At 41.1% G+C, this 27,196-nt stretch overlaps 4 protein-coding genes across 6 annotated transcripts; 3 read left to right on the top strand and 1 right to left on the bottom strand.

Annotated features, from left to right (window-relative positions):
• The first annotated feature begins 4,072 nt into the window (after positions 1-4,072).
• Positions 4,073-5,751, top strand: LOC115733832 (transcription factor TCP14). Its single transcript, XM_048280262.1, is given in 3 exon segments — positions 4,073-5,430; positions 5,433-5,558; positions 5,593-5,751. Coding segments are annotated over 3 exon segments (1,299 nt in total). The 5' UTR covers positions 4,073-4,335; the 3' UTR covers positions 5,671-5,751.
• A 9,636-nt stretch (positions 5,752-15,387) lies between these two features.
• LOC115727530 (transcription factor bHLH47) lies at positions 15,388-18,862 on the top strand. 3 transcript variants are annotated; one of them, XM_030657750.2, is made up of 5 exons: positions 15,388-15,511; positions 16,066-16,165; positions 17,529-17,647; positions 17,806-17,933; positions 18,290-18,862. In XM_030657750.2, the coding sequence occupies exons 1-5, from the start codon at positions 15,487-15,489 to the stop codon at positions 18,716-18,718; spliced, it is 801 nt and encodes a 266-aa protein (XP_030513610.2). In that variant the 5' UTR covers positions 15,388-15,486; the 3' UTR covers positions 18,719-18,862. The 3 variants fall into 3 exon arrangements, with proteins under 3 accessions (XP_030513610.2, XP_030513612.1, XP_030513611.1); XM_030657752.2 differs by lacking the exon at positions 15,388-15,511 and adding an exon at positions 15,565-15,685 and having other exon boundaries at positions 16,057-16,165; XM_030657751.2 differs by lacking the exon at positions 15,388-15,511 and adding an exon at positions 15,565-15,685.
• Positions 18,863-20,062: 1,200 nt separating this feature from the next.
• On the top strand, positions 20,063-22,726 carry LOC115727531 (HVA22-like protein a). Its single transcript, XM_030657753.2, has 5 exons — positions 20,063-20,306; positions 20,594-20,620; positions 20,740-20,862; positions 21,978-22,221; positions 22,406-22,726. The coding sequence occupies exons 1-5, from the start codon at positions 20,245-20,247 to the stop codon at positions 22,457-22,459; spliced, it is 510 nt and encodes a 169-aa protein (XP_030513613.2). The 5' UTR covers positions 20,063-20,244; the 3' UTR covers positions 22,460-22,726.
• A 502-nt stretch (positions 22,727-23,228) lies between these two features.
• LOC115727529 (microtubule-associated protein RP/EB family member 1A) lies at positions 23,229-27,139 on the bottom strand. Its single transcript, XM_030657749.2, has 8 exons — positions 26,680-27,139; positions 25,428-25,496; positions 25,236-25,322; positions 24,487-24,593; positions 24,223-24,365; positions 24,046-24,122; positions 23,627-23,740; positions 23,229-23,483 (listed from the first exon to the last, which is right to left on the bottom strand). The coding sequence occupies exons 1-8, from the start codon at positions 26,785-26,787 to the stop codon at positions 23,376-23,378; spliced, it is 813 nt and encodes a 270-aa protein (XP_030513609.2). The 5' UTR covers positions 26,788-27,139; the 3' UTR covers positions 23,229-23,375.
• Between the last annotated feature and the right edge of the window lie 57 nt (positions 27,140-27,196).

The raw sequence follows: 27,196 nt of genomic DNA on the forward strand, positions 1-27,196 counted from the left end.
ATCGTGGAAACAGAAGAACTATTGAAATTGGGCGAAAGCATTACCTGTTCAGGCAAAGCTCTGCCCGATCCTTGCCATGTGCCTCATGTGAGGCAAGACAATTTGCCCTGATCTCATGTTCCCATCGAGCAACAATGTAATGCTTGTGCAGGGAGGGCAAGTGTTGTTTTGAGTGAAGGAAGCATAGATAAGTCAAAGTGTGTGGAATGGATGTCAAAGGATGAATGCAAATATAGGATAGAATACGATGACCACGAAGGCCTACAAGACATGCCATCAGCCAAGGATCAAGATCGAGATTGATGAGGTTCACCATCAAGGCTTACAAGGTGAACCATCTATCGAGGATATATGACTTCAGGACAGGAGAAGCTCGACACTAGGGCCTACAATAAAATCACCAGCCAAGTATATTGTGCTTCTTGGCTCACCACTAAGGAAGAATTCATTTTCTAGGGAAAGGAAAACTGAGGATAGACTAAGCATTAAAGACGTGAGAACTTTATAAATAATAAAGACATAGGAACTAAAAAACAAAATAAAGCCCTATGAACTAAAATATGCGTTAAAAATGCCTAGAAACTTGAATTCTCTTGAAACCTACAACATACTTAAGACTCATAAAATTAGGATTAACGACATTTGGCCGAATGCAAGTAATTATACTTAGACTCTAAATTCGTTCACCAACCCGGGTAACTCAATAGATACCTTGCAATATCAGCAAACAACAAAGATAACCATCCAATAGTTTTTGGTTACAAGGTAGTGGATTAGTAGTCGAGGAATCGACATTGAACTTGCAAATCGATATCTAGATAGTTGACTGACAATCATAAAATCGACAACTTGACCTTTGAATCGACAACTTCTATCTTCAACTTGAACCAATTGAGTTAAAGTGTAGCCGAAATCGATCTTAACCGTTGGGATAAGGGAAAATCGACAAGTTCGGAGTTGACCTTGAGGATCGATCGAAGCCCGATGCTCCCGCATCACAATTCCTTGAGGAAACCACCCCCATAGGCTCCAAATACACCTTTGCAAATTTTCCGGCAAGTTTTTGGATTTTATCTCTTTTATGTCTAACAAATGTCTAGGTACTCTTATGCTATGTATATCATCAACATACTAGACATATTTTCCTTCTTAATTAAATTTTTATACGAAGTATGATGAGTGATACAGTCTGTCTCCAAAAAGAAGATGGTCAAATAAACAAGTGGCTGTCAAATACTTGTAATCGATATATGTTTCAAAAAACATACTAGTTGGGCTAGGCAACACTGTTACCAATTCCCCCGTGCTGCCAACCCATGGCCCTGCAAACCATCTCATATCCATTACGCCGGAGGCAAATCCGCCACGTCAAAATCAACGAGCACGGGATGCAAAGAATCCATGCCCCCGTGTAAAATGCTCTACACAGCAGCAGTCGCAACACCATCCTACACCTGATCATAGTGTGGAAAAAATAGGGAGGCAACAATCAAATCTAGCCAAAGGATTCCCAAGGCAAGAAAAACGGCAACATGAATGTTGAGAGATGGCTACTATGCTTAGGGTATCCCAAGGATGTTGTGTTTGTGCGCGCGCGCTGTTGCTTTTCTCTCTGTCTTTAGTTTCTTTTGTTCTGTTTTCTGATCCCCACAACAAAGCTCGATGCAGGGCAAAAGGGAAAGGGCCAAAGGCACCAGGGAATGATTACTTGAATGGGGAAGGGGACCCACCTCATAATCCTTCCTTTATAACTCTCTCTCTCTCTCTCTCTCTTCCCCCCTCAAAATTTAACCTTTTTGACTTGGGACTGGGCCCCACCCTAATTCCAATGCCCATTGTCTTTATGGATTGAATGATAGAAAAAAAGAGAGCACCTCACGTGGAGTCTGAACACAATGGCCCTGTCCAACTACCAAAAAAAAAAGGGGGGTAAAACCCAGCACCTTCTCACTTCCCTACTCTTCACATACCCAAAGAAATTTTCGATAAAAAAAAATACCCAAAGAAACAAAACAAGGCCTAAAAAGAAGAAGATTACAACAACATTAGAACGAGGACAATCAATACCAAAGACCCTCTACTCGTGTAAGGAATGTATTGTAATAGCATGATACTCAGTTGGAAAGGACAAGCAGATATTCGATACACTCGTGTTGAGATGCACTATAAATATCCAATAGCTTCATCTAACGAAATCACTAGCAAAAACCAAAGATCAAATCAATTAACAACTTTATTTGGACATATATCCACTCAAAAGATTAATCTAATGAGTGTAAATTGCTCCACATCGTATAATATTTGAGAAAAATTGTCTAAAAAGTTCTAAACATATTTCACTTTTTTCAATTCGACCATAAACCTTTTAATTTTGCCAATTGAGTCCATTCAGTAAATTTTGGTCAAAAATTGTTGACGTAAATGCCGGCTGTCCTACATGGCACGGCCGACACTATCAAGATAATTTTTTCATAATATTCTAATATTTTTTAAACATTTTTATTTTATTTTTCCATCTTTTTCTTATTTTCTTTTTCTCTTTTCTTTTCCCTTCCCCCCCTCCTCGCGACCATTGCCAGGCCTTGTTAATGGCTGTCGAACGTCATCGGCCTCATGTGAGGGCGGCCCTTCACCAGGGAAGGATAGGTAAGGGCGGCCATCAACAAGGCCAGGTGATGGCCAGGGGAGAGAAAAAGAAAATAGAAAATAGAAAAGAAGGGAAACAGAATATAAAAAGGAAAAATTTTAAAAATTAAATATGATTTAAAATTATTCATGGCAGCACCGGTCATTCCACGCAGGACGGTCAACATCCATATCAACGGTTGTTCGGTCAAAATTGGTCGCATAGACTCAATTAGCAAAGCGTGAAAAATTTTATAACTCAATTGTTAAAATTAAAAGATTTAGATTAAGACTTTTTAGACAAATTTCCTTTAATTTTTCAAATGAGACTATAAAAGGGAGTCCAGGATCTACTCCATTAATATACCAAATTGGGGGTATATTCACTTAAAAACGTAAATTTGAGCCATTTCTTCCGTGATTCACTTTTGGCGATCTGAAGCTCTTTACTAGGATTGGAACAAGCGGTATCCGATTGGTTAATGTCAACCTGACTCGCATCCTGTGGGAATGATTTGGAAGATCCAAAACCAAAAATAGTGGTATTTGATGAGTTATAAATCAACTAGAATATAGTTATGACTAAACTATTGCCTAAGACCATCACATGCGCTCCCGAACATGGGCGCTTACATATCTTGATTAGTGCATATCTTACCAAAGTGACGACAGTGAAATCAACGGTTCTTGATAAGTTTAAGCGGTTGGGTGAAAAAATTACTAGTTATGTTTTACGGATAATACCCTTGTAAACTACGGAATAATCGCATATTGAGACCCTTTTTACTTGATATTATACAATCAAGTAAAAAGCTTGACACTTAATCAATGAAAAAAATCCCACAAAATCAACATCGTCATAATGAACAAAACTCGCTACATCAACACGTGTCACTTTAATCACAACATAACATTGAAAATACATCGGACATGCGCTCCTATCCCAAAAAATTCGAGGATAATGTGACAATTGGACATTCAAATTTTGCCAATTCAATCCAACCTAATTCGATTCGCCTAATTTCACACAATGTAAGACTATACTTTTCTTTTCTTTCTGGTTAGTATCTAGGCTATACTTTTTTTTTGGCTTGAAATCTAGACTATACTTCTTCTTTTTTGTCAAAAAATATAGACTATACGTTTTTTTTTTTGTCATAGACTATACTTCAAAAGCCTAAAACTGAACTAGTTGGCAGTTGTGACAAAAGTGGTGAACTGGATTTTATTTTTGTTAGAGAGAGAGAGAGAGAGAGAGAGAGAGAGAGAGAGAAATTTAAAAGCTCAACAATGTACAGCAAGAAAGCAAGAAAAAAAAAATTAATCTTTTCAATGGTGGGAGGAATTGGAAAAAAATAAAATAAAAGAGCTTTTTAAAGCTCACCCATATAATTCCCACTCATTATCTTTTTGTTCCCTCAAAGCCCTTTTTAGCTTTGCCCTTTTTTTCTCTCTCTTTCTCTCTCTCTCTCTCTCTCTCTCTCTCTCTCTCTCTCTCTCTCTCTCTCTCTAACTCTTAACTCAGTCGCTTGTGAAAGCAAAGCAATTCCACAACTCTCTCTCTCTCTCTCTCATACAACTCGCTGCGACTCAGTCGCTCTCAGGGAAGAAGAAGAAGAAGGTGGAGGAGGAGGAGGAACTGCTGAAGAGAGAAGAAACTAGGGTTAGTTAGAGAGAGAGGTGGGGAGAGAACTTGGTTTACATGTGATAATGGAAGGAAGTGATCACGACCAACATCACGACCAGTACCACCACCACCACCACCACCAACACCGGCGACACAACTTCCCCTTCCAATTGCTCGAGAAGAAGGAAGACGAACAACCCTGCTCCACCGCCAACTATCCCTCCCTCGCCATGTCCTCCGACGACGCCCCCCCAAACCCTAACCGCTCGTCCTCCACCTCGAACAGCCTCCAGATCGTCTCCGCCGAGGATCAACAGCAGCAGCAGCAGCCGCTGGGGGTGCCAGCTGCCAAGAAGCCCCCGCCGAAGCGGACCTCGACCAAGGACCGACACACGAAGGTCGACGGCCGGGGGAGGCGCATCCGCATGCCAGCCCTCTGCGCCGCCAGGGTCTTCCAGCTCACCCGCGAGCTCGGCCACAAGTCCGACGGGGAGACCATCGAGTGGCTCCTTCAGCAGGCAGAGCCCGCCGTGATCGCCGCCACCGGTACGGGTACCATCCCGGCCAACTTCACTTCCCTTAACATCTCGCTCCGCAGCTCCGGGTCAAGCATGTCGGTTCCGTCACAGCTCCGATCGACTTACTTCAGCCCCAACTTCTCGCTCCCGCCTCAGCGCCGGGGCAACACCTCCTTGTTCCCCGGGATCGGGCTGTCGCATGAGCCGACGCCGACGCTGCTCAATTTCCAGGGCTCCTCGAGCAATTTGAGCTCGATGCTGTTTCAGGCCAAGCAGGAGCTTCGAGAAGCTTCGAATTTGGAGCTATCAGAGAGCGCCGATCACGAGGGCATGAGCAAGAAGCGAAGGCCCGATGAGCTTGATCTGTCGACCAATTCTCAGCCTCAGACTCATCCTCAGTCGCACGTCGGGAGCTACCTGTTGCAGTCTAGCTCCGGAGTCCTGCCGGCGAGCCACGGGAATCTCCCGGCGAACTTCTGGATGGTAACGAACCCGAGCAACCAGGTCATGAGCGGCGATCCGGTGTGGACGTTCCCGGCCTCGGTCAGCAATAACGCCGCCTTGTACCGAGGCACCATGTCCAGCGGCCTGCATTTCATGAACTTCCCCGCACCCATGGCCCTGTTACCAGGTCAGCATTTGGGCTCGGCTGCCCACGGAGAGGCCGCGCCGCCGCCGCCACCGAGGGGCAATTCAACATGCTCAGCGGGCTAAGCCCATACCGGCCCGTATCGAGCGCCGGCGTGTCAGAATCCCCGGCAAGCGGTTCTCATTCGCACCACGGCGGCGTCGGCGGAGGAGGAGGAGGAGGAGGAGGAGGAGGCGGCGGCGGAGGCGGCAACGACGACCGGCAGCCACCATTCCCAGATCCCGGAGGCGATTAGTTTGGTGGGGGGCTAGTTTGATTGATGTGTTGTACACACGTGAGGTTTTTTTGGGTTGTCGTTAATTGGATGAGCTTCTTCTTTTTTTTTTTTTTTTTCACCCCCCCTTTTCTTTTAAAAAAAAATCACTGATATTATCATCATCATTATCATAATTCCAAATTTTTTTCCCTGTGTGGATTAAATATGGATTGATTTACCAAGGGCTTGCAAGAAGACACTTTAACAGGGTGGATAATGAAGGATTCCCTTTTTGGATTATGGCTAAATTCTGATCTGGGTCTTCTTTCTTTTTCCCATTTTTGAGCACCCATTCTAATTTTTTGTGCAAATTGCCCCCCCAAAACATGCATGTAATCCACATATGCTCTGTTTTTGGGATCGAATGAGTCAAAATCACCTCTGTACAAATGTATGAATTTGCTTGGCAAGACTCCTACCTGACCACAAAAACTCTCTCTCTCTCTCTCTTCTGTGTGTTTTTTGCTGGGAAAGGAAGGACCACAAGGCCTTTTGAGTACTTGGGGGGGAGAGATGGAACAGTGTCACTTCAATGCAGGGGAGAGAGAGAGAGAGAGAGAGTCTTGTGAATCAATGTGACTGTTGTTGTGATAAGTCTTATGGATCAATGTGATTTGATGATTCCTAGCATGACCCAACGGGATGATGGATGTAAGATGCTGATGATGATGGTGATGAGGAGGAGGAGGAGGAGGATCAGACGGCTGAGGAGAGAGGAGAGGGGGAAGGGGGGGCCCACAGAGAGCAGTTCCAGGTGTTGGTCAGGTAGTGGAGGCCCAGCTGCTGGTCATTGCCCTAACCAATGTACAATTTGTCACTGACAAACAGGTGAATCATTCCTCCCTCCCACCCTCATCCCTCCTCTCTTTTTTTTTTCTCAATTTAGTCTTTGATTGATCAATGTTGATAGAAACAACAAGGAAGTTACCGTGCAGAAAAATTACAAAACTCGTTTTATGGTTACCGAATCGATTATACGGCAATCGAACCGGGTCGCTAAAGAACGCGAGGTCTCGCTCCCGGACCGACCGTGTCGGTTTTATCGAGCATCGACCGTAAAACGGGTCTATGCAATAATTTTTCTTTTGCCTAGTAACCATTTGGGAGATCAGTGGTGGGTTTCAGTGAACCCTACTCTGGAGTTGTAGGGCCCACCAGGTCATTAAATCTGGACCGTTCGTTTGGCGGGCCAGGGTCTTGATGGGCTCAATGAATGATTGGGTCTTAGGAGAGAGAGAGAGAGAGAGAGAGAGAGAGTGCGGAATCTGGAGTTGAATGTACCCGAGTCTTTTTTACCCCTTTTGCTTTAATTAATTAATTAATAAAGATAATAAATTTAAAATGCCAGGTGGCGAGTGGCAATTGGCGGAATCATTTCTCGTTTCAGTGTGAAGACTCGGAATTTATTGTTATTTTTTTTATAGTAGTTGTAAATGAAATGTGGAAAAAGGAAAAAGGCTGATTTGGCAGATCCCAAGGAGAACCGTTTAGTGGATTTAATTAATTAAAAAGGCGTCAGGTGGTTTTTTTTATTTAATTACTTTACAATCACAATTGTTCTTGGAGAGGGGAATGATTGTTTTGGCGTGCGTGGGGCAAGCCAATGAGAAAATTACACGTCATCGAAACCCTTTCGAGGGGAAATTTTCGATTGTGGTTGCATTGATTGTCATCAAGTTAAGAGGTGACAAAATAGATCAAGAACCCATATTTTAATCCACATTTAAAAGTGCGTTGATTGTCATCAAGTTCAGAGGCGACAAAATAGATCAAAAATCCATATTTTAATCCACATTTAAAAGTGCGGGTCATAAATGGACTGATTAACAAATTTAAGTTACGAAAAAAAAATTAAGTGGGTCATAAATGAGTCGCTTAACAACTTAATAGATCTTCCGACCAAAAAAATAACTTTATGGATCTTAAATGAATTGTAAATGGGTTATAAATGGGTTATCTTAAGTGAGTCCTCAACAAAAAAAAAAAAAAAACTATCTTAAGTGAGTCATAAAAATATTTTTTGATTTTTGATTTTTTTCAATTTTTTTATTTTTATTTTTCCTTTATCTTTTTACTCTTTTTTCCTGACGAGTCCGAGGGCTGCAAAATCCTTGCCAGATCTGGGTGAGGGTCCGCCGGCAGCCCTAGCTGGACTTTGAGGAAAAATAAAAGAAAGGACAAAAATAAAAATAAATAATGAAAAGGTGAAGGAAAAAAAATAAAAAAATAAAATAATAAAAAATAAATACTTGTAAAAATTGTCCACATTGTTTTGGTAATATAGTTTTTTTTAATAATTCATAAGTTTTGCTAAATTGGATTAAATATAAAGTTTTTTAGTAATATGGATCGAGTCGAGTATGGTCGTTGATTTGTACTACATGAAAATGAATCAAAATAGGTTAAATAAGTCAATATGCGTCAGATCATATTCGACCCAATCCGATCTACCCATTTGACACCAATAATTAAGTTTTGTGAAATCAATTTCTGCAAATTTGATTACTTCAAATTACATATGATTTAACAAGTGCTTGGAGAACACTTATTGATATGACCCGTAGCACTTAGACAGTCCGTAGATTCCACACGAGTCGCAATCATCTATGAGAGAGAAATAGTGTTCCCAAACATTTATGATCCATGAAAGTTATCGTTCTTACAATTGATCTTATCCCAAGTCGTTCCCAATTGCAGAAGGATTTGGAAGAGCATGACCTGAATACCTCTCGAGTGGATTCACTCATGAATTCTCATAATGTCAACATTATGCACTTATTGGATCGCCCTTCCTCGCTGTCAGAATATTTAAATATCAAAACACGCTTTAATTTGGTTACTTAAGCTGTTTAAATAGTTAGCAGTGATATTTAAATATTCTAGCGCTGTCATTCCTCTATAGGCTAGACTTTGACCAAGACTAAACGTAGAAAAAAATATGGTAATGGACACAAAGAAGGAACATGAAAAGGCATGAATTCGAGTTCTCATATTCTAGAATAATTGATAGCAATTTCACAAAATCTTACGCCCTCATTCATACATAAGTTATGTTCTGCTCAATGAAAGTTCTCCATGAACCGACAATCGAAAAGAACGGGTGAGTTACTGGCGCGATGCACGACATTTTTTTTTAAAAATTGACCGAGGAAAACCGTGAACTCAATTCTACTTGGGACGAAACAATATGCAAAACGTGTCTCTCTGTATCATGTGCTGCATAATCTCCCACGAATGCATGATGAAGTTGCAACCAGAGCCTTTCTTTCTTCTTTGACTTTCTCGGGGAGACTTTAATGTGGATTTCAGCACACATAGCCATCGCACGTGACGCGGATGGCACGACGAAGGTAACGATTCTTAACCGATTGGTTCTTTTCATCACTAGGAAGTCGCAGTTGAGGTGATGTCAAGGACCATTTGAAACGAACGGTTCGGTAGTACGACTTGCCACATGAACATCGAGAGTAATCCGGACGACGCCCGCCTTGGCGATTTTTCTTTTCGATATAGCTGTCGGACGATGTTTCGTGTAATTTTTCGCGCATCGGATGAAATCCATCCGTCAATTCATTCAATGACATGAGACGTATGCACCTTGCGCGTGCTGAGGAATTCGGAAAGAGTTTGCCAATTGGTTGCATCAAAGTAAAAATTGAACCCGAGAGCTCGTGTTTCATGCGATTATTAAAAGTCAAAGTACGTAGTGTGTGAGGATTTGAGATCCATTATTGATCGATGAATTGCGCAAGACGATCTAATCGCCGGTGCTAATCAATCTCAATCATGCTTTTGAAATTGAAGCACATCTAAAAATCGATTGCATAGAATTTCGTACTCGACATTAACGACTATCAAAACACATCCTCCAGTTGGCAACCCCAGATTTGAATGGATCCCGCGTGAATCCGCGTCATGCGAGTTTAACAATTTCCGTCATATGCATGTGCACATTGAGTTTTTTTTTTTTTTTTTTTTTGCAAAACACGTGTTAATGGAACCTGACGAAGCTGACCGACAGAGGCATAGATGGTTTGAAAACTCAAATCATAAAATTCGGTCGGGACGCGTATCATGGGAGCAATTGGAGGGGTCGGTAACGACTGTATAGCCCGATGCGTGCGCAAAATACTTTTTTCCGCCGCGTTTCGTGCGACGTCGTAATGCCGGACTGAAGTGACGGGTGGAGTCGTACACGAGCATCACGTGGGTGGACGGTGAATCCCAACAGGGTCCGACCCAGACCCACCCCATGGGCCCAATGGGTTCCCCACCTTCCCTAAAGATGGCCCTTTTGCCAAGACCCAAGACAGCATTTTTCTCCTTTATTCTCATGAGGGTCTAAATCAAATCAAAATTCCAAAAAAAAAAAAAATAAAAATTGGAGTTAATAAGAATTATATCAGATGGCCTTCGATCAGGGACCAGAAGTTTTCTGATTAATCCCAGTCGTTGATGTTGATATCTCGAGCCCCATCAAATCCTTTTTGGGTCTCTCCTTTAATTGTCATGATGGTGTAAGATTGTTGATCAACTTTGGGAGATCTTTGTCCTTAGATTGGGCTCGATTAAGGAAGCTAACGCTGGTTTGGACTCGGGACCTCGTGCGTTGACACGTGCGAAAAAAGGGGAGATGAATTTATTTATTTTGCCTTTGGGGCAGTATTGCAATTTCCAGTGACCGTAATTGCTTTAAATGTCGATAATTAGATAGAACTGGTAATTGTTAGTAATTGTTGCGACCCGCGAGAACATCTTCTTTTTTTTTTTTTCTCGAAAACGGGACGAAGTCCGAGGGCATTCAGAATCATCTCCGCGGCTGCCGTTGTAGAAGAAAATGGCGATGCCTAGGATTGGTGCTGGTGGAACCATTCAAGAGCGAAAGCTGCACTCATCTGTGGTTGTCTTGCTTTGCCCCGTTTCGCTTTCCTTTCCTCATGCCCCTGGCCCTGGCACAATCCTTCGCGGAGTCCCGCCCCGAATTCGTCTTCCGGTCGTTCCTAGCAGTTGCCGTTTGGAAACTGTGCGTTGCTTGAGTTTCTCCTTCGTTTTAGCAGAAGCCTATCGTTTCCATTGGCAAGGTAACAGGTAATCTTTGTCAGCAATCTGGCTTCGGAACTCCGGTTTGTTATCATTTTAGCATGTTCCAGCCTCTGAAGACGCGGGTAATTTACACGGTTCACGGGATTTCGTTCTTGGCACCGATTCTGCTTGCGACCCGGTACTAATTTCGGCATAAACACCAGCAGATCGAAGCTGAAGCTACTGCTGTGAGGGCTGCTGCAGATACTGTACGCCCTTTGAATTTTCACTGCTAACTTTCGTGTCTCAATGTTCAAGAGCTGTCCTCTCTCCTGCACGACTACTTGCTATTGGCTAATTGTTTCTCATGACGGCCACGTTGATAATCATACTTAGCAAATGATGTCTCTAGGAGATCTTAGGTATCGAATACACTAACATGAATTCAAGATGAGTATAGAATATTTGCACCTACTAAACGAATATGAGTAGATGCATAAGCCTTCTACCATCATATGTGAATAATAGTAACTGCTTCCTCATCTGTAGTTAGAACTATCTCGACTGACGAGGCATCATCCCACCATCTCATGGGAGATGGAATATAAGTTCATGGAAAAATTTCAAATAAGGGTCCAAAGTGCTATCGTTTTCTCAAATAAGAACCTGAAGTGAACGTTGTTTCAAATGAAGGCCTTAAGTGAATAATGTTTCAAATAAGGGCTTGAAGTGACCATGGCGGTCTCAAATAAATACATAACCTTTATTGCCTCAAATAAGCCTGCAGCGCCTGGAATGGGCCGGGCGAGGGACCGGTGTTAGGATTTGATTCATACTTCCTCGCGACAAGAAAGCATGTGGGTATCGCTTCATACCGAGCGAGCGGGAGTCCAAGGGAGTTGCCCGACGGGGATCTCAAGGGGACAACGCTCTCTGGATACTTGAGGGCTTTTACAATTTAAGCCCATAATTTTTCATTAATAGTTTGAGTTTGGACTCATGAATAGCTACTATTATATATATTCTTTTTCGTTTGTAATTAAGTGATGTAACAAGAGGTGCAAGGTGCTAATTATAGTGATATCCTCTGCTGAACGTAACCTTAATTTAAGGGTAAATCGGGATAAAATCTTGTGTCTCGATTTCTCTTTCTCACTTTACGTTTTTTTTCGACTTGATTATGCGCCGAATCCTAATAACGGGTTGCGGGCGATGGTTAGCCTTGCTTGCGGCTAGTGAGGCCCATGCACGGCTAGCAAGGGCCTAGACGACGCGACCCTTGCTTGCAATCGGCCTTGCCCAAGTGAGGCCGCGCTCAAGTGAGGCGAGGCCGGTGAGGGTGGCCCTCACCTAGCTCTCTCTGGGCATCATCAATGGCCATTGGCAAAAATGAAAGAAAAAATAGAAAAAAATGAAAAACGAAAAAAAAATGAAAAGAAAAGGAAAAAAAATCCAAAAAAGAGAAGGTTGAAAATGCCCTTGACCAACCTAAAGGTCATACCTTTATTTAAGATTGTCATAATCACTTCAGACCCTCATTTAAGACAATATTTACTTCAGATCCTTTTTTAAAAAACAATAGCACTTTAGGCTTTGGATCTAGCCACACCACAGCCTGATTATCGTGGGTGTCTTCTACATCAACAAGAATAAATGCACCACCATAGAAACTCATGATGATGGTTATCTCATGCTCATTTTCCTTTGCATTTACCTTATTCAAACTTGGACCTCTTGTCCTTGGTATCTCGCAACCGGTTAGTCAAGCCATATCGTATATTGTGAATGTGGATCACAGTCCATCATATGTAAGGATCACTGGACCTCATGTCCTCTCAAGCCTGCACAGCTAGGCTCTCCACCCGAACCGGCCTTGCACAACTATTTCAAAGCCGGTTCCCTATTCTAGAAATGGGGAACCGGTTTTGATCGGTTAGTGTCCCATCTTTATACCCTGAATCGAGCGGTTCTATTCGAAAATCGAACCTTATTTAGGATAGAACCTAAAACCTAAAATGCTAGAGGTCGGTTTACCTAAAAAAAATTTAGTTCAACGCACGCTCGAATAATTAAACCCATAATCTCATGAAACTAAGCGCATGCGCTGCACCCCTTCACCAACAATTTTGCTTATGTTTGTATGTACCTAAAGATTTTGTACAATGGAAAATGTCACAAATTTCGAAAAAGTTGAAACCCTACAAAGTAGGGGTATGCATGAGAATCGAATAGGACTAGCCTGTTGTGATCGATTCCCGATTCTAAATTTTTTTAAGTGAAAATAAACGGTGAGGTTTCCTATTTCAAGTGCAAAACCAAACTGTTTAGACGGACCGATATGCTTTTCTCATATCTTTTATTTTCTTTTAACGAGCAAAGAAGAGAAAATTTGCCATATCGGTCCAACCCTAGAACCTGGATGGTTCCCAGTTTTAGGGTGAAACCGGCCTAACCGAAGAACCGATCACCCCTACAACAAACTTAAACTTAGCCGCCTATCATCTCTTTTGTGTCAAAACTCTCTCTCACATACGGATTAAGTATAAAAAAAAAATGGTTGCAGTTAAAAAGCAGAGTCACAATGCAAAAGCCTTATCTCTGTCTCCGTTGCTCAAGGCTTGGCAATCCGTCTCCCTTACTCTATTTTTCATCTTTTCTCCGACTCAGTCTCTCCCTCTTTTCAAATACTTTCTGCTGATTATCAATGATGGGCAGTACGTTGCATTCGCCTCTTATTTGCTTTCACTGTTTTTTTTTTTCTCTCACCAAATTCTCAAGTGTTACAATTAGGTGCACAAACACTAGAAAATAGAGAGTAAATGCAAGAAAGAGAAATCAAAAAATAAGATTTATCATAATACACCCTTAAGCTAAGCTATATCCAGTAGAGAATTCCACTGTAATTAACACCTCAAATCTCGAAAAAAACATTATAAAAAAAAGTCATAAATTTATTGTAATTGTTCCAATTTAATACTAAACTTATTTTTAGCCGATTTAGCCTTAAAACCTTTTGCACTTGTGCCAATTTAATTCATCCGGCGAATTTTGGCATGCTGGTGCTAATGTGGACGTCGGTCAGCTGGAGAAAGGAGAGAGAAGGAGAAGGAAAAAAAAGAAAAAGGAAAAGGAAAAAAATAAAAATTTCAAAATTCAAAAAAGTACTAAATATTATTTCTTTGGCCAATTGCAAAAGGTTTAAAATCAAATTGGAAAAAAAAAATTATAACCGCATTGGGACAATTGCAAAAGGTTTAAGATCAAATTGGCCCCAAAAAAAAGTTTTATGATTGAATTGATATAATTGCAATAGGTTTATAATTTCTTTGGTAATTTTTCTCTCACATTGTTGTTATAACTCTCAGTTATAACTGAAAGATTATATAGAGGTCACTCAATAGCTATTCATGAGTCCAAGCCTCAGTAGCTATTCATGGACCTAAGTCCAAACAACCAATAGAGTGCGAATCTAAACTATAAAAACCCTATGGCGCTTGGGGGCACAGCCTCCTATGACCCCATCCGCTCACCGAGGAATGGGATCCCTATGCCTTTATGTCGATAGGAAATATGAACCACACCCTAACATCGGGTGAAATCAAGAATCGGCTTGGAATTGGCTAGTTCCAAGCATTGCTTGTTCGGTTTACAATTCCAAAAAATTCAAGGTTTTGATCCACTTTGGAATGGATCATCGTTAGGAGGGCTTAGTCCGAAACAGTAAAACCTTTCTCTTTTCTCGGAATATTAAATGCATAGTCATATAGGGAGTTTGTCTCTAGCAAAAGGCCGTAGCATAAATGTTCATTACATAACATTATTCACCGGCAAAATATTATTACACGACTAATATGATGTATATTTCGATAACCACAGTTGCAAGTGATAACACACTAATCTCTTGACTTTTCCCGATGTAAACGATGGCAATCAGAGGAAAACCAAGAAGTTTAACAAGAACCAGCGAAACGTCATGCCCTAACGTGACATTGCTTTCGCACAAGAAAATGACCGATGAATATCTATCCAATTCGACGATCCAATATTTTAAGCGTCACATATTATGCCATGAACTCATTATATATATCTTCAAGATTGTAATTTTTCATTCTTTTGGGCTCACTAAATATGTATATGCTCTTATTGCCAGAAGAAATAATCATCAAAATTTTTGACAGGTAATAACTCTAATCTTGATTTGTGCTTATTTTTAAAATAATTTATCGAATTTTCAGCGGTAAAAAAGTATGTCCCTAATAACAAGAAGAATTTGTAATCGAAGTAAGATTCAATGCTTCATAGATGATTTTTCCCTCATTGAAGATCTAGAAAGCAAGGAGGGAGAAGATTTGAAGGTCAGTGAGTTTCTTACATCCTTCTCTTTGCGTGGGAGATGCAAAGGATGGGACAGTTACAAGGCTCGGGAGCGTGGAGGGCACACGCTAGGAGTGGGCCAGACAACGGTGAGACCTCGACATCATCCTCGTTCCTCGGTCACTCCATCCCTCCTGCTCGTGAACGCCACACGCCTCCTCCTCCTTCTCCCCCCTTTGACTCTTCTCCTCCTTCTTTAATTCTCGGAATTTTTTGCCAAAATCCGTAGCCAAAGCTGACATTTTGGAGTGACTTCAGCGCTAATTTGGTCAATTCCGTGGATTTCCCCTGTTACCCAATTTCCAAGAAACTGTAATTTCAAGAATTTGATTTACTGTTTTGGTGGTTGAATGCGAGAGGGGGGAGGAGGGAGAGACAAAAGGGAAGAGGTGGGCACGTGGAGAGGGGAGAGGACATGATTCTATGCTTAGTATCGGCAGGTGGTCGCCACGCTCCTTCCTGTGTCCGTGTCTCTTTCTCTCTCTCTCTCATACCTGCTCCTTCAATCACATGCCCTCTCCCTCGCTAACCCTAGAATCCTTGAATTTTTTTTGTGCCCAATTGTCCCGATTCGTCGATTGATTGTCGCCTGGCAATCTGCCCCTTTTCTCCAGGTAGATCAATCACGCTGTTTCTCTCCATCGGTAGTTTTAGTTTGGCTTGATTTCAATCTCTGGTTTGCTTGTTGAGCTCTTTTTCTTGCTCTGGTTGCTGTGATTCTTGATTTTCGTGTCTTGCTAGGCTTGATTTTGGTACTTTGTTGATCTGGGGATTTAATTTGATAGTTTCCTGGTTCGGTTCTGGTCGAAAGATCCCTTTTTTTTTCCCTGGTTTGTGAGTGAATGATTGGGTTCTGTACTGTAGGACCTGGATAGTTTGTGTTTGGTAGCAGGAGGAGGTCAAATTTTGTAGATTAGTTTTGAAATTGGCGATTGGTTGCGTACTGTTTGCCAAATGGAGTAGAAGCTTGATCGGCCTCGTTTAGTTTCTTCAGTGATTTGCGTTTGCATAGCAACAACCATGGTTTCGGAGGCGAGCACTTCATCCGGCGACAATACCAACGTGGTTGTGGAGGCATCACTATCAGCAGGAAGGTTAGTTCTCGTTTGGCTGTTTTAATTGATCGCAGTTGTTGTGACTGCTGTGTACCTCTGAGTTCTTGTAGTCCATGCCATGTGTAATCGCTGTTCGTAATGCACGTAATCACGCATATGAACCGTGAGTTGTGCAGATGAGGATGTATTTAAGAGCCTGCTGTCGTTTATCAGTAGAAATTGACGGAAAGTAGCACTTTTGGGGATGATCATTTGAAGAATGTGGCTCATGGAAACTTAAATATTTCAGTTTCTTTTGTCCATCTTTGGAATGTTGTTTTTAGTTTATCTTGACATGATCTCTCCACTTATCACAGTGTACTAATTTGTTACCTCGCCTTGAAAAATCCTTCTTTTGATAGTGACATGCACTTTCGCTCAACATTATGACCATATCAAGAAAGAAGTGACTTGACCGAGAACAAGTGTCGATATGCATGATGGTTTCTGTACTTTGGCTTATTAACTTCAAATAATAATGGGAGCCTATGAGTCGTAGTTTATGAGATTGACAAGGTCTTTTTGCTTGTGTCAGAGATAAGGAACATAAGCTGAATGGTTCAAATATCATTCGATCCGCATAGTGAATAAGTTTAATGGAGCCTTAGGCTTCTGTTAGCTGAATTGATTCACCAGTATAATCATATGGTCAAGTTAGTGTCGGTTGAGATATGCTGCGTATAGGCTTAATTTATTAGTTGCTTGTTTTATTACAGATATGCCGCTTTACATGGGAATTAGTGTTTGAGAAATTTGGGTATACCTGAATCTAAACCAGTAATTAACAATTATCTCTTGATTTCGGATTTTTTGTGGCGAAGTGTAGAAGTGGTACAGGTCTTGGTTTTTTATATTCCCTTCGGCGTTGGCGTGTCGATTCTATCTTAGCTTAACTCCGAGGCCTGGGTATAGCTTAAAAAGCTGCTTGCCATATTAATGTTTTCTTTGTAGACAATAAGTCTAACTGGCTCATGCATTTTTACTAGAAATTGGTAATCCTTGATGGAAGATCCACATGATTGTCCTGTAAGGACCGTTCATTTTGTTTTCTTCAACTCTAGCATGGTACCCGCAGGGTCAACTTTCTGCTCTGTCTAGTGCATGTTTTAAGTGCCACATTTCCATTTAGGAATAGGGAGGTGGGGGTAGGACTTGGGGAACAGGGACATGGAGCCAAAAAGATAGCGCTTGTTGTACTGATTGGTCCTTATCGCTTCAGACTATGTTTCAAATCATTTCGATTGTATGCTCTGTTTCAAATTCTCATGCTATTCATTTTCTTGGCATGGCATGGACATGCCCTGTTTCAAATCATTTTCATTCTATGCTTTGTGGTCTCACAATTTTTATTTTGCTTTTGCAGGTCATCTCCTTGCAAAAAGAATCAAGGTAAAGTACCAAAGAGAGTTCACAAAGCCGAGCGGGAGAAACAAAAGCGTGAGCATTTGAATGAGCTTTTCCAAGATTTGGCAAGTGCACTCGGTAATTATCATCTTGTTTAGTGGATGAAATAATCTGCTTCACATTATAGCAAGATGCTCTCTCCTGTCCAGTTTATCTGCTCAGACACTTTTGGTCTGATGAGTACATCAAATCGCTCCATTTGGATTTGATATCATTGTGGTAAATTTCTTGCGCAGAATTGAACCAGCAGAACAGTGGCAAGGCCTCTATACTGTGCGAAGCTGGTCGCCTGTTGAAAGAAATATTTGGCCAAATTGAGGGTCTTAAAAAGGAGAACGTTGCTCTCTTATCTGAGTCTCGCTACGTAAGTACTAACTTGTATTGTTTGTCTTTTGATGCTGATGTTTGGGCATGTCTGCTGTTCCTGAAATGTAGGCTCGTAAAGTTTAGTGTCAACGACTCTTGGTCTCATGTCCTTTGCCTATCATTTTGATACTTATTTCCTCTTTGGAAAAAAAAATTATACCTGTGAGGTTCTGTATGTCAATTTTTTCTTTTAACACACCCAATATGAGTTTAGGACTTTGCTTTGGAGTTCCTGTCACTTGACCATTTCACTCTTCTATGGGATAATCAAACTGAAAATTTCTTGATGTTTCATTTGGCATCAGTTTGTTTTAAAGTTCTAGGGGCGATAACTCTTGTGAAATGCTGGTTCAGGTGACTGTCGAGAAGAATGAGCTGAAAGAGGAGAATTCTGCCTTAGAAGCCCAAATAGAGAAATTGCAGAACGAGCTAAGAGCCCGGGCAGCAGAGTCTAAGCCTGATCTGAATGCACCTCCTCCTGAATGTGCCCAACCTGCAGCGACGGCTAGTTATCCTGGAGAGACTACAGGGTTGACTACTGCGGAACCCCCATTGCAGCAAACACATGCTGTGATCATCGTCCCCCTTCAACCCGATCTCTCGTCATATACCGTGCATGCCCCTGCACATGTGAGTAAACCGCACCCAAGATACCCCACGCCTGCAGATTCATGGCCGTCGCAGCTCCTCGGCGACCAAACCGCCAGGAGGAATGGACTCCCAATTAGTGGTGGCAATAATGGTTGCAGCAATAGGGAAAATGGCCCTGATGATGGCATGTAAAACTCGGTTTTAGACTTTTGAGAATCTGTACCATTGTATTCTTGAATTTGCTCCTTTAGCTTTCTCCCCTTTAGCACCTAGGATCGGCAGTTTGTACATGGATGACGATGGATAAGGGTAAAAATTTCAAACTTTGAAATGTTTTCTCTCCTCTTTTGCAGCGATTGACACGTGATCAGCGCTTTAGACATGCTAGCGATATGAATCGGGGACTTAACTAATATTAAAAACTTTTCATGCCGACGGAGTATTTACATGTGGTACTCTAAACAAGTGCAAGTCCCCACTAATGGAAAAATCAAATTCAGTGAGGAATTGGTTCATCCTACACGGACATCTCATGGGCATCTTGCTTTTCTATGTTTTATAGACTTGTATGTAAATATTGAGAGTGAAGATATTCTATACAAAACGTGATTATGTCACTAAAAAGTTTTCTTTTGGTTTAAAATAATCAATATGTAGAATCGAAATAAGCGCCGTTTCGACACTCAGAAAGTCAATTTTAAACATTTTCAAAAACGAGGGATCAAAATGTAAATTTATCAGAAAAAAATATGCTTAAGTCATATATCCAATCACCCTAAAATTAATACGCCCAATTAGGGAAAAAAAAAACCAATCGTGACTATAAAACGCGTCTCAATATGTCGAAATTTTCTATTTTCTAAGAAATGACGTGTTGGCATATCGTGTCATGTATCACGTGTCGGTATAGGTATTATGTAGATTTTGATAATCCACAATCAGTTTTCTGGGTTCATGGCGCACTCTGTTCCTCTTCACTTGACTTAAAAGCTCCGCAAAACAGTTGGTTTCAACTCAATTCAGTTCACGTAGGCAAATCAATGACGACAGATCGGTCGAGTAAAGCTGAGCAAATCAAAGCAAAAGAGTAGAAAATGTAAAATTCTCGAAGAAAATTCAGTAATCAACAAATAAATTATTACTGCATCCGTACCTCTGGTCTGGGCCTGGGGACGGAACGCACGTACGCGCACGTTCGGAAGAAGAAGACGACACCAGACAGAGACCCACATATAATAGAAGGCACGAGAAGTGGCACTTTCGTGGTTTTGACAGGGACCAGGGTCTTTGTCCTAGAATCTTTCTCCACTTTTGTTGCACCCAACCCAACCCACCCCACCGCCTCACAAGATCCGACGGTTTAGGATGCACCGTGGCCCGGCAACCAAACCCACTGTCCGAAGCCACGGAAGTCAAGGTCCTGCGTGGCGCATCGCAATTGGTGGAATGAATGAGCTCAACTGAACCCGGTAGCACTGTAGCGAATGAATTCATGCGTCTGCTTTTGGCAAACTTCCACGCCTTTGTTTTCTACTGCTTTTGTTCTTGCTTTTCTTAAAGCTCTTATTCTCCACTTCTCTCTCTCTCTCTCTCTCTCTCAAGAACTAATTTCTACCTGAAACCCTATAATTCTACTCTTATCTCTCTCTCTGCTGCATCACGCAAGGGCTATAATTAGAAGAAGAAGACTGGGGAAGACGCGCATTTGAAAGAGAATAATGGGATCGGGAGTTGGAAGCTTTCTCAAGGTGGTGCTGAAAAACTTTGATATTCTTGCTGGGTACGCCTTCTTTTCCCTTTGCTCGGTTTGCCCACTATTTCTTCTCTGATCTTCTCCTGGAGATACCAAAATTCTTGGGAAAAAGCGATTAGGTTTCGTGTTGTTACATGAGCTAGATATGGTAATTTGGTGTGCAGAGCTAGAGGGCTTTACTTGGAATCTCTTGAAGTTGATAATTGGTGTGTAGAACTAAAAGGGCATACTTAGAATCTGTTGAAGTTGAAGTTTTTTATGCGTTTTATAGTTAATGGGATGAACTAATTCGGGATCCATTGTGTTTGTTTCAGGCCGTTTATCAGTCTTGTGTATCCTCTGTAAGTCGAGTTCTGGTCATATCAACAGAAATTTTAGCTTGTCCTTTCGCATTTACTTTGATATTCTGGTTTAGTTCCTTGTTAATTTTGTAGCTCATTAAAATCATTTTTGCTTACAGGTATGCCTCCATCAGGGCAATTGAGACTAAATCTCCTATAGATGATCAGCAGTGGCTTACCTATTGGGTTCTGTATTCCCTTATTACTCTCTTTGAGCTTACCTTTAGCAAACTGCTCGAATGGTAAACTGCATTCCGCTGTGGATGCCTTTTGCTATCCATGAAGTAGTTATTGCAGTTTGCGATGTGTTGCTATTGCACAGCAGTCACATAAATCGCTGTTTAGAAAAAATGTCAAAATGGTTTTTTGAGTATCATGTTGCAAGTGCTGTATTCAGTGCACATCATCTTAGACTCTCATGATCAGGGTAGGTTGAACACGGCAGTCACATAAATCGCTGTTTAGAAAAAATGTCAAGATGGTTTTTGGAGTATCATGTTGCAAGTGCTGTATTCAGTGCACATCACCTTAGACTCTCATGATCAGGGTAGGTTGACCTTTTCTTATGGCCTGCAATGTACTTCCAAGGCCTGTTAGCCATTTAGCTTTCTGGATTGAGTTGGAAGCACAAACAGCTGTGAATGGGATGTTGTAAATACCAGCAGCGAAACAAATGTGACATGGTTCATAGCAATCCCCTGGTAGTAGAAGCTTTTGACAGAGTCTTCTAGGTCATACTGTCGTAAAATGCTTTAGATATAGGACTATTCTACCTTTGGATGTGCTCAGTTGGTTGCTTGAGTCTTGAGATGGGTATCGTCAGCCTCTTTACTTCATTAGCATAGGGACATTTGTCAAACAGATGAAGATTGTGAATGATAGTGTGTTTAGTGTTACTTGAATTAAAATGCTTTCGATATAGGACTATTCTACCTTTGGATGTGCTCAGTTGGTTGCTTGAGTCTTGAGATGGGTATCGTCAGCCTCTTTACTTCATTAGCATAGTGACATTTGTCAAAACAGATGAAGATTGTGAATGATAGTGTGGTTAGTGTTACTTGAATTAAAATGTCTGCAAAGGTTATAGAATAAAAAAGTAATCACCAATAGCAAGCATTAGTCTCCTTATGTTGTCAGGGGCCGTTACTCTCCAAATCAAGGCTGTGTTTATTTATGTCCTGTTAAATATTAGGATGTGATCTGTATTATTCCCTCAGCCTTTCCTGATTGTATTACGGACTTGCAGTTCCATGGAGAATTTCGTAGTGAACAGAAGACATGTGTTACATGTGTAGGACATATTTTTGGATAGCTATTATGGACTTTACTTCTTTACAGAGTTTCGAGTTTTTTGCAGGATCCCCATCTGGCCATATGCGAGGTTGATTCTGATGTGCTGGTTGGTCATACCATACTTCAGCGGTGCTGCATATGTATATGAACATCTTGTGAGGCCCGTCCTTGTCAACCCTCAGACCATTAACATCTGGTATGTCCCAAGGAAGAAGGATCTCTTTAATAAGCCAGATGACATTTTGACAGCTGCGGAGAAGTATATGGAAGAGCATGGAACTGGGCAGTTTGAAAATCTGATCCATAGGGTAAGACCCTAGCTAGATTCTGAGGAGTAAACAGAGTTCTTGATGCGATCTCTCCTATGTCTCTGGTTGACTGCCACCGGAGCACCAAATTAGTTGAGAATTTGTGTTTCATAATCTGATTTTGGAAAAAGAAAGTATTGGGATAGCTATGAAGCCGCTTAATTTCTTCTCTCTGTCCATGCAGGCTCATAAGCCTGGGACTAGCACAGTATTTGATGAGGACAATCATTATTCATAATGTTCTACTTCAAGTTCTAGAGTTGGTGATGCCTACCAACAGAGATGTACAATGTCACGAGCTGTTGTGTTGCAGTACTGGATTTCACTGGCTTTCTGCTTTACGGTGATAATGTAGATGCACCCTTTTGTTATTCGCAGTAATTCTACCGTTGCAGTTGCTGCTACGGTTCTTGTGCTTCCTTGTATTTAGGGCATGTAATAGTGTAAATTCTTCAGATAAACTATGATGTACTCGAGGTACGAAAGTTGTGTTGCTTTATTTTCACCTCTTGTCCATGTCAACCAATTCCTCTTGCCTTATGTGACCCGGTATCTCACTTTATCAAATGAATATGGATACGATCGGGCTGATACTTTTGAGCATGCAATACATGATCTCAACTTCTTTAAGCTTTTCTTGGAAGCTGAAGCTGTGATAGGCATCATAGGATTGTTGAATGTGATTTGGGACTTAAGTTGAATGGAATGTTTCTTTGGAAACCTTTCATCTTTAAAGACAAAATCTTCATATTCCTAATTTACTAGCTCCACTTAGTGACAATCTGCAATCCACCTTCTTTCTGCTGCGATCGTTGTGGCTTTATCCATAATCCATTCAACTCCAGAATATTATTGACATCATTGAACAAAATATACTTGTAATGCCCTTAAACCAAACCAGGGGGAGTTGTTTGCAGAAAATGTAGGCAGAAAGTTTGCCCAAACTCGTGATTTCGAAATTTCAAGTCATTGTTTTACTTCGTCGTGAATCACTGCAATTCTTGTTATGGGGTTAGGCTCTTAAAAGGGATGTTCATTATCCACTTGCAGTTTATTCTCATAGCACATGCAATGTCTGAAGAAGTACAATGTCCAGATTAAACTGCATGTTCCAACCTGGTGAAAGGTATCCTAGTTCTGCAACTATAAAGACATCACTCAGTTCCGTCATGACTGGATCTGCGGATGTATTCCTGAGCTTCTTCGAGAGCCGATTCCTTTGCATCGGCAGCATAGAGTATCTTCTTCACAGCTATTGACATCTGTATCGGAATTCACAAACAGCGACCTCCATTAGAGAAAAGAATGGCAAGATGCGTCATCAACCGTCAAAGTACCATGACAGAGTATGAAACGGAGGTGAACATTTCATCATTATAAATGAACGGGTTCTTGGATCTCTTACAGGGATATCCTCAAGTTCGGGAGCCTGGCAAAGTATCTCTATATCTCGCAATTTTGCAAAGTAAAAGTCCCGTTCTTTTTCCAAAAAATCCACAGATAGCTTGAGATCTGTAACCTGTGAAGGGTACATACTAAAGATGATTATACGAAGAATGAATCTAAAAATGACGATCTACCCAGATAAGCAGACAAAAACAAAGATGTATCCCCAGAAATCCTTTGAAACATAAGAAGATTATGGAATGTAAGTCAATCATCAATAAAAAACCCTTGAACAGACTCCATGTGAAGCATGCATGTATACAAGTGTGTGCGCATCTTGCGAGTGAGAGAGAGAGGTTGTACACTATGTACTAGCATGTATCGGCATGATTAGACTACATCTAATGTGATAGACTTCCTCAATCCTAATTCGGTTACCTCCTTCAACAAAGCCTGAATTTCCCCAGAAGAATCAGCAGCACCTACTGTTTCATTCATCCTCCCTTGATGAGGCCCTACAAATTTATAATTAACTCATCACTATATGATTGTCAAGTCGGGTGTAGAGAGAGAGAGAGTGTGTTATGACAGCTCCGGAAATTCTTGTAAGCTCACCAGAAGCTTTAGTGACACCAACTGTATCCGTAGAGCTTATGTTACAAGTATTGTTTGATTGCAGTGATTTTGAATTCTTCTGCAAACTCTTAGGAACTCTTTCCCTGCCACCCTTAGTGCGTCTTTCCACAGGATTGTAGTTTCTGCCGAGGTGAGACAAAAAGGGATTCTTATCAAGAAATACCATCCAAAAATTTAAGCAAAGAAAAACGTTGTCCGGAAGGAAGCATGCATGCAGCCATAGTTAAACAGGGAGTTGCATACTCATTCATAATGCCACCATTGACAGCATCACAGTAGCGCTTCAACCATTGTAGAAACTCCAAATTGTCCAGGGGTCGGCCTTTGACAAGCCTGTTGACTTCAATATGCTGCCAAGAACGCCACAGATTAGAATAACAGATCTGAATTGGTGATTCCTGTTTAACTTATGATGGTCAAGCACAGTGAGCTAGCTATATTACAGATGTTGCTTCCTCTCAATTTCTGCAAATATGTGGCTGCAAGTTGAATGCACTTATTTCACATACCAAAACAGACATTAATCCAGTTTAGGCTTCAAACAAAGTACTCAAACCGTAACGATGCCACTGAGACAATTGGAAGACTAGTTAGTTCACCATTTACACGTATTGAAATGCAACTGACTTATACAGAATGAACTTCAAATTGATACAGTTGTCTATGAACTTTAGGTTCTTAACAAGTCACAGTTTTTGCTAACCCTGGCAGGGAAAACCATTTAGCTGGTCTTCTAGCTTTGAAGTTGTCTGACAGGAAATGAGCCAAAATCACTCAACTGCACTACAAAAAATTCTTTAGAGCTAAGCGTTCGATGCAGCCATTTACACAGCAGGTCAAGAGGTGGTCACGGATCAGAAGCACACAAAAGAACTAACATCTGAGTTACCTTTCCCAAATTTATCAGAATTACGTTCTCGATGCATTGTAAAACCATACCAAAACTTTAACATTAAAAGAATCCGCAATCCAATGAGAATATCATGTATTACCTTGTCAATCTTCAACTTGTTAAATGAGTCCTGCAAAACCTTGTAATTTTGAATCATATCATATTCTGTCTTTGCATCAAAATTCACCTGCGAAACAGTATAATCAAGTCAGGATGGGGAGAGCGATTCTATGAAACAGAATATGACCTAAAGAGGAAACGGAATTTATATTTGGTTGCACTGTGCTGTTACCTTGTGCATGGGAACTACTCCTGGATAGGTCATGTCCATCAATTGACATTGGACTGCGCCAGATGCAGCCTGTCAAGATACGTTGCATCAAAAGCATTTCAACCAGCTTGAAAGGAATTAATAGGATGCACCGATTCATTAAAGAGAACAATCGCTGATATTCTTCCGACGAAGAAACAAGGACTGATGTTCTGTTGTAGAGGAAATTCAAACTAGTCATTGGAATTACTTACAAAATATATAATCGAAGTAAATTCTTAAGCATGTCATCAATAGAATGAATTGTTTCGGTTTTATTCAAAAAGTCACGACAGAAAGTGCAATGTTTTATAACATTGATGCCTTCGAGACAATTATTAACACGCTTTGCTGCATCAGATTGGATTGACGTGACTTTCCTGAAATTGCAGTCACAAGTAATCATTTAAGTAGCATCGTTTTTACTTAGGGTATGTCTAAGACTCTAAAGACTTGCCCATAGAAATCGATAGACGACAGAATAATTAGATGCTGTCATCGTAACCTCATTCCTACCTCGACCAACATTGACACTTTCTCAATAAAAATCTTGACCTGATTTGTAGTTCTAAACAGTCCTATATCTCATTATCAATGAACCGTTGCAGTAACCACTTTCAGTGGCCCAAAAAAAAATCACTACAGAAAACCTTCGAATTTAGCGGCGACACCGCAAGTATGTAAACTTGTTATACAGACATATGGTGATCTCAGCTTGCAATTGCTGATTTGTCTAGAATTTTCTTCGAACCATTTCCGATATTGTTCTCGATGGCTCTGATTGGATGGCTGTAGCCATAATTCAATGCATACAGTGCATAAGTACAGACTCGTGCTGGTAACTTACTTGCAATTTTTCTGAACCTAGACAAAAAATAACCAGGCGGAAAACTGAAACCTTTGAACTATTGACTTTGTTTCTCCTACACCTCGTTAACAGAGAGGAAAACTTAAAAAAAAAAAAAAAAAGGGTTTGATCTAACACTTTAACAGAAGCCTCATTTAAAATTCCAGCGACATGTTCGAGATGAACTTCATTCTTTTCAGCTACAAAAAGGAGGGTTTCGATACTGACGCACACACGTACCCATAGTATATAGAAGGATAAAATCTCATCATCAAATCGTGAAAAATGGGCGGAAAAACCATAATCTACCGGAACCAGAATGACTCAAATTCAAACAACCCACATGCTGTATCAACATCCTAGATGGAGAGAGATACAAAATTATACCTCTTCAATGCGAGAAAGATTGAGCTGAAGCCTACTGTTGATCCAAGTCAGAATCTCGTTCCTTCCCACAAAGTAGGCACTGTCCATCATCCCAATAGTACTCGCCATCCTATTCGATCTTCTCAGGAGCAACCCAGAAGCAGATTCCTCTCCTGCCTATTCCTGAACCGGCTGCTACGACAAGATTTCAAAGATTCTCCGACCCACGACGATCTCAGAGACCCTTATAAACTCCCAGAGAACGTAACGGACGAAAACGCAATGATGGGTCTCGAGTTCTTGATTGTGGGTGTCAATAACAACGACGAAAAAGAAGAAAATGAAGAGAGGGATGAACGGGCGAGACGAAGAGATGCGAAACTGAAAAGGAGAGAGAAAGAGTGGGAGAGAACGAGACACCGTTCCTGAGAAAAAGGGATTCTTTGGTTTTCCCTCTAACGTACAGAAATTCTGAAATTGGATTGGAATTGGAAACGTAGACGAAGAAAATTTAACGCAAAACGAGCGTGGGAAGTCT

Source organism: Rhodamnia argentea, chromosome 6 (assembly GCF_020921035.1).
Source record: "Rhodamnia argentea isolate NSW1041297 chromosome 6, ASM2092103v1, whole genome shotgun sequence".
NCBI classification, from domain to species: domain Eukaryota; kingdom Viridiplantae; phylum Streptophyta; class Magnoliopsida; order Myrtales; family Myrtaceae; genus Rhodamnia; species Rhodamnia argentea.